Source organism: Mya arenaria, chromosome 17 (assembly GCF_026914265.1).
Source record: "Mya arenaria isolate MELC-2E11 chromosome 17, ASM2691426v1".
NCBI classification, from domain to species: domain Eukaryota; kingdom Metazoa; phylum Mollusca; class Bivalvia; order Myida; family Myidae; genus Mya; species Mya arenaria.
In genome coordinates, this window is record NC_069138.1 from 11,964,739 (window position 1) to 11,971,840 (window position 7,102).

At 36.7% G+C, this 7,102-nt stretch overlaps 1 protein-coding gene across 1 annotated transcript; it reads right to left on the reverse strand.

The window, feature by feature from the left end:
• Positions 1–1,254: 1,254 nt before the first annotated feature.
• On the reverse strand, positions 1,255–4,166 carry LOC128223898 (uncharacterized). The gene is made up of 2 exons (XM_052933352.1): positions 3,976–4,166; positions 1,255–3,349 (listed from the first exon to the last, which is right to left on the reverse strand). Exons 1-2 carry the CDS (start codon positions 3,995–3,997, stop codon positions 2,001–2,003), a joined length of 1,371 nt encoding a protein of 456 aa, XP_052789312.1. The 5' UTR covers positions 3,998–4,166; the 3' UTR covers positions 1,255–2,000.
• Positions 4,167–7,102: the final 2,936 nt, after the last annotated feature.

Here is a 7,102-nt window from a genome sequence, read left to right on the forward strand (position 1 = left end):
GTTATGGCCCTTGAATTGGTATAAAACTGCATTAACAGTATCCGGTCGCTAATTTTGCTTATGTTCAGCACAAAATCTTGCTGTCTTAAAACGGTATGGGCGTATTTTGAAAAAGGCGGTGCTCATGTTAAAATATTGATATTGACACTCAAATGAGAAAATAGTGCGAGACAGTTTGATTATGATCAGGCGCATGGGGTCCCCCGCAAGCATAAATTCTTGATAACACTGTTAATATTTTGGGCAACTTTTTACAACATGGCTGTGAAGAATATGAATTTAACTCAAAACGGGAAGCAGGAGGTCATAATGTCATTCATCAAAGATCAATATAGAGATACCAGCCTAAGCATTGAACCAGTCCCTCAGACTGGCACCAAGACTTTCTGTTTCTCATAAGGGCTTCACATCTTCTTTTCTTGGTAAAATGATTTCATCGATACTTGTGGAAATTTTCCCCTTTTTGCTTTAAAGAATGTTGCATTATGCCACATGTAATTGTTATGGCTGTTGGCATCATGCGAAACCTTAAATGTTCGGCATTCACTTGACTGTTATCTAAGATATACATCCCTGGAACAGCATGTTTGCTATGACAATTGTTCGAAAAAACCTGAAGGCATCAACTCGCAATGCTCAAGTCGTTAATCCAAATTATGGTGAAAGGTTAAACAGGAGATATTCTTACAAGTATGTGTATGGTGAGTTCAGGAAATATATTTATGATCCTGATGAGGTTGAAATCAACTAGTGGTATATGTGTCCTTTTCACGCCCAAAAGGGTATTTCTCAGGTTCACACTAAATGGACACCAAAATTTGTTTCTACCCAGGAAATGGAATACAGCATGCTTTTATTAACTATAATATACAGATTTTGTCTCAAAGAAACGAAAGTAAATGAACATAAACTATTTTCCTTATTTATTTTAGACTACTACGCACGAATGATAATCAACTTTCATCATCATCATCATCATCATCATCATCATCATCATCATCATCATCATCATTCTCCTCATCCTCATCCTCATTATCATCATCCATTTTATATTAGATATCTTGTAAGTGACTAACTGACAGAAGTGAATTACATGTAAGCTTTATGATATGCACCGTGTTATAAATTCACATTATTTATTTACTTATCATTCTTTAATTGTTACGTGAAATATTCGTCATTGTAATTGTATTGCGATGCAGACAATGTCTTTTGCAGTCTACCTCATATTTAATAAAAAGAACAACATTTGACTAAGTGTGTTACAATTTTATTTAAAGTGGGAAATATTTTTAACATTAACAATATTTTATTTGAATGTCTCGGATATAATTTCTGCAATATGTTTAATATAATATTAATACCAGAGCTACGGATAAGTATCATAATAGGTGTTTTATTAAAGTGTTTATTAAATAAAGAAAATACAGGCATATATTTTAACTGAATGTGGCAATATACACTCTAACAGTCACCAATACACCTTGTGAAGTGAAACCAGAGCATACACTTAACTATTGCATAATGTTTACCATACACTGTCAGTTAAAGAAGATATCTGTAGCTCTGTACAGTATGTGGCCATTTTATGATTGAATTTTCATTATTAGATTGTTGTTCCTTATTGCGATACAAAAAAGACAAAGCATCCACCACTGTCGAAAAAAGGTAATTATATTCTCATTAATGGTTTCTCAAATGAGTGATTTCAGTATAACAGTTTTGAAGAAAATGTTTGATTTTGAAATCATCCGTTTGTTTAAGCCGTATTGAGTAATTTATAAATAAACTTTCTCAGAACTGTTCCGTCATTTATATAAAGCGGCGGGCTAAACATTGATGGCAATTCGCCGACAAAGCTCTAAATGATCTTAACCCCATACTATATGTTAGTTTTGCGAAAGCTTAGACCATCAATGGCACATCTTATACTCGGATGCAGTGTGAACTTCTGTTTTGATTCTCTGTATCTATTCTTCAGTGTTTCCCATCTTATTTAGCTATGAAAGGGCATCAACAATTTTCCTGTGCATTACATCGCTCTCATAGTTCTCCCTCCACTGAGGCAAGACCATGTCACAAATCTTGTCATACAAACATTCGTAGCGTTGATCTCTGTTGGCCAGCTGGTATACCTCCTCATCCTTCAAGTCAGGACTCCAGTATGTACACCATATGATCTCCATCTTAAGATACAGCTCCTCCAGCTCGTCCCTCCAGCGACCTTTCTCTGCCAGCTCAGCTGGTGACATCTGAAGCGCTGCACACAATTTTGGGCATCTCAGTATCACACGGGGACCTTTCTTTATCAGTTTTTCTAGCTTCTCAATCAGCTGTCTTTCTTGTTCTTGGTTGATTTTGCCTGTCAGCATGTTTCTGTGTGGGATCATGTAATAGGAGAGATTGTTTGCTTTTATGGCATCCTGTAACATTTTCAGACATGACATAACATTTTGAAGTAAATATTTTTTTCTAAATATCTTAGCTGGATTCTGCTCTGTGAACCATAACATGATATTTTTCATTAGGTACGATGATATCTCATCAGATATTGGTTTCAGCTGAGAATTCTTTATTAATTTGAGCAAAATGTAAATTTTGTATTGGTTCTTATTCCAGCTGTCAGTAAGCCTTTGCTCACTGATAATAAAACAGACCCTCCACTCAATGTCTTTATTTCCACTGCTTTTACACCCCACAGGAACCATTTGGGCCTCAATTTCGGAAACTACTTTTCTCAGTTCCTGTGTTGGCCAATTGTGGTGTCTGGGTCTTTTCATCCACTCCGATAGCAGCTGTTGTTTACTGGTACAGCGGAACGCATTTACATTGTCACAACTTGAATATTCATCACAATCTGTGATAGCAGGTCCAGAAACTGTTTGTTGCGTTTTATCTTCAATGAAAGTTGTTCTGTATATTTCACTAGAAATATATATTTTGCCATGGTCATGGACAAACAGGGCCTGCTGAATGTTGGAATAAGCTGTTGTACCGCTGTGTGTCAGGTTCAGTCTAAAATGTCCAGGATGGCAGTGATTACTCTCCATTATGAACTTAAAGTGGGTGTCGGGTAATGTCAGGAATTCATCTCCTTGTGTTTCACACACTGAGAAGTTGTTTAGCCGCACTCGGTCAACGTCACTCTCAAACGGGGCTGTAAATCCTTCACCTTTACTGCCTGCAATTATCCAAGTTATGTTACGGTCTTTTCTGTTCCTTATCACATCCGTCTCTCTCCAAACCTCCCGCCTGTGTTCAACCATGGACTGACTGTAGCCCAGCTGGTCCAACACCTTACACACACGCAAAGACAGCTCCTCATCACTGCTCCTCAAATCCCTTCTCTCTGTGATAAAATGACGGAGATTCTTTTAAAGTAAACAAATTAGCATTAATAAATGTACAAAAATGGTTATTCAGAAATGTTGTGGAAAATATGTCTATTTTTGTACAATATTGTTTAAATGTAAATAACAATGTGACTGTTTAAGAAATCTACCCGGTTCATGTTTGAAGCTCAAACATCGTATAAGATATGTTAAAAAGGGTTGTTATGCTTTCATTTTGGTAATTATTTAATACCGAACCTATGTTTTAAGGGTTTAAAGACAACTACGGTTATATTTCAATTGGGCCCTCTCAAGGTGCACACAACACAGTATGGTTAAACCAAGATATTGTGTCATTGTTAAACAATAAATTGAACATTTTGCTTGCAAAATCAAATAATCTATGTTTGAACTGGAAAACGATCGCTGACAAGAATGACCAATAAGTATTCAATATCAAGAAAATGAAACAGCAACAATAGGCTACACTAATTAAAATTATGTAAAATAGTTTGACATATCTTTGTTCATTTCTCCGTTTACAAATATAAGTGAGCACCAGTGTTTTCAATGGAAAATATCTAATTATCAAATTGAAGCCCAGATATTCAAATTAGTAAAAAATCAGTTAAAAACAACTTACGTCTTGAAATTTTGTTTCCCATTCACATACTACGTAATATTAAACTGAAGAAATATTTAAATAAACAGCTATATCATTGTATTTTCTTTTCGAAACGCCCGGTCTGTTACTGTACTGAACTTCTTATCTGTGAAGCGTTCACATAAGAAATTTAGCATTTCTCAATGATCATCATTTCATATTTTGCTAATATTTAAGTTTTTGAAATAAATAATTAAAATAATGAACATTATTCATATGGGGAAAGTATTAAAATCTGTTAATAAACAATTTATCCTTACTATACTAACACTATAAAGAGATCAAATTAAACGGGATATTATGTACTATCGGCTTTTTTGTTATCCAATAAAACAGTGAACACATAGGGTCCGTGATCATAAATGCGGCATACATCATATGGCCCTGATGTACTCACACGGTCCGTGATCATAATTGCGGCATAACACATAAGGCCTTTATGTACACACAAGGTCCGTGATCATAATTGCGGCATACATAATTAGTCCCTGATGCACACACACGTTCCGTGATCATAAATGCGGCATACATCATAAGGCCCTGTTGTACACACACGGTCCGTTATCATAATTGCGGCAAACATCATAAGGCCCTGATGTACACACAAGGTCCGTGATCATAATTGCGGCAGACATCATAAGACCCTGATGCACACACGGTCCGTTATCATAATTGCGGCAGACATCATAAGACCCTGATGCACACACGGTCCGTGATCATAATTGCGGCAGACATCATAAGACCCTGATGCACACACGGTCCGTGATCATAAATGCGGCATATATCATACGGCCCTGATGTTCACACACGGTCTGTGGTCATAATTGCAGCATATATCATAAGGCCCTGATGTTCACACACGGTCTGTGGTCATAATTGCAGCATATATCATACGGCCCTGATGTTCACACACGGTCTGTGGTCATAATTGCAGCATATATCATAAGGCCCTGATGTACACACATGGTCCGTGATCATAATTGCGGCATATATCATAAGGCCCTGATGTACACACATGGTCCGTGATCATAATTGCGGCATATATCATAAGGCCCTGATGTACACACATGGTCTGTGGTCATAATTGCGGCATATATCATAAGGCCCTGATGTTCACACATGGTCTGTGGTCATAATTGCAGCATATATCATAAGGCCCTGATGTACACACACGGTCTGTGGTCATAATTGCAGCATATATCATACGGCCCTGATGTTCACACATGGTCCGTGATCATAATTGCGGCATATATCATAAGGCCCTGATGTACACATGCGTGATCATAATTGCGGCATACATCGTTAGTCCCTGATGTACACACACGTGACGTGATCATAATTGCGGCAAACATCATAAGGCCCTGATGTCCACACGGTCTGTGTTCATATTTGCGGCACACATCTTAAAGCACTGATAACATCTGTTTGAATAGTGTTTTGTTTGAAATTCATTGGTAATTATAAACTGTTAGAATTGATAAACAAACTTTCATTTGGTTAAATCAACATTAGGGATTCCCTTAAAAAATGCAAAATATGGTATGAGGTAAAACAAAGGTTTTTTTTGTTGTTTTTTTTAATTTTAATGCATTATCATTTTAAGCTCATTTGACTTTAGTGACAAATAAAAAAGGGATATGAATTATGTACAGACAATAATTATTAGCAATGCATTGGCACTTTTTTAACCGCGGAAATTATGGCCACGTGTGTGTTGTTTATTTAAGCTATTTTTTATCTCTACCTTAATCATATGCGTGATCAAGTTCAAAAAGTGTTTGATAACATTTTAAATGATAGTAGCATGTGTCATGAAATACCATGCCATGGTGTGTACGTTCTGAGAACACGTACATAACATATAAAGGTTGTTACACTTCACTTATAGACTATATATGTATACCACTGGAGAATATTTATTTTGTGACAAATTGTGAAGTTGCGGATGACTGTTGTTTAAACGTTTCTCGACATAGACCTATTATTTATTGCTTATTGCTTTAATTTGTTGGTTGTATTTATAATGAATATAACATTTAATATCACTAGTTGCATTTACTGGAATAAAAAGACAAATTAAATCATAATTATTGCTTTGAATCTTTATTGCATCTAAGTTTAACCAGTTTACTATAGAACCATGCGACGAAAGGGGCGTTGACAAACTGTATGAAAGTGTATGTGACAAACCATTAGAATGTTCTAGTAAATCATTTCCGGAACAGATTTTTAAGAGACACCTTAAACCATATTGGTTGGAAGAGCTCTCTTTTCTACAGAAAAAAACATGCCAGTGTTACGTGATAGTTTGTGCCGGGCCGGTAGGCCAAGCACTGAAAAATAGTCTGAATAAGCTTAGTACAGAAATGCAAAGTGCGCATAAGGACGTTAACACAGAAGAATAGTTTAAGAATGTCTGCAAAATCTGGACCATAAACTTTGAAAAGGCGGCTGAAACAGATTTCGTTTATGTGATGGAATAAAGTTCAACGGAGAGATATGCAAAGGTCGGGAGAACTAAGCAATGGGGCTTGTATTTTCATTCACTGTATTCTCCATCAGAGTCTACGACGAGTCTAGGAAACAACATATAACAGAGGCGGTGGAGTAGTGGTTTGCGGAAATTTCCCTTGATTTAAAAGTTGTCGTATATCTTGTAGTTGTGACAAAGGGAAAATAATGTAATGTAATAAATAATTATGCCTCCCCTCGACAATGCCTAGACCAATGGTCCTCAAACTTTACATGGAGGCTGGGCTTGACCTGTAAATGACCCCTATTCCTTTAAGGTCATAAGGTCAAGGTCTCATTGACCTTCAATGCAAAAAAGAAGCCCAAGCGTCCAAGACAATGACTAGACCTATGGTCTTCAAATTTGACTTGGGGGCTGGCCGTGACCAGTAGATGAACCTAATTGGTCATATTTCACGATGACCCTGAACGCGAAGAGTTTGTCCGAGTGATAACTTGACATTGCCGATGGTCCTCAAACGTGATGTGGTGGTTGGGCGTGTATGGCCTCTACAAATTCTGAGGTGATGAAGTCAAATGTCAATGTCACATTTGCATTGAATGCGAATGCAATAATCTTGTCTGATTGATAACT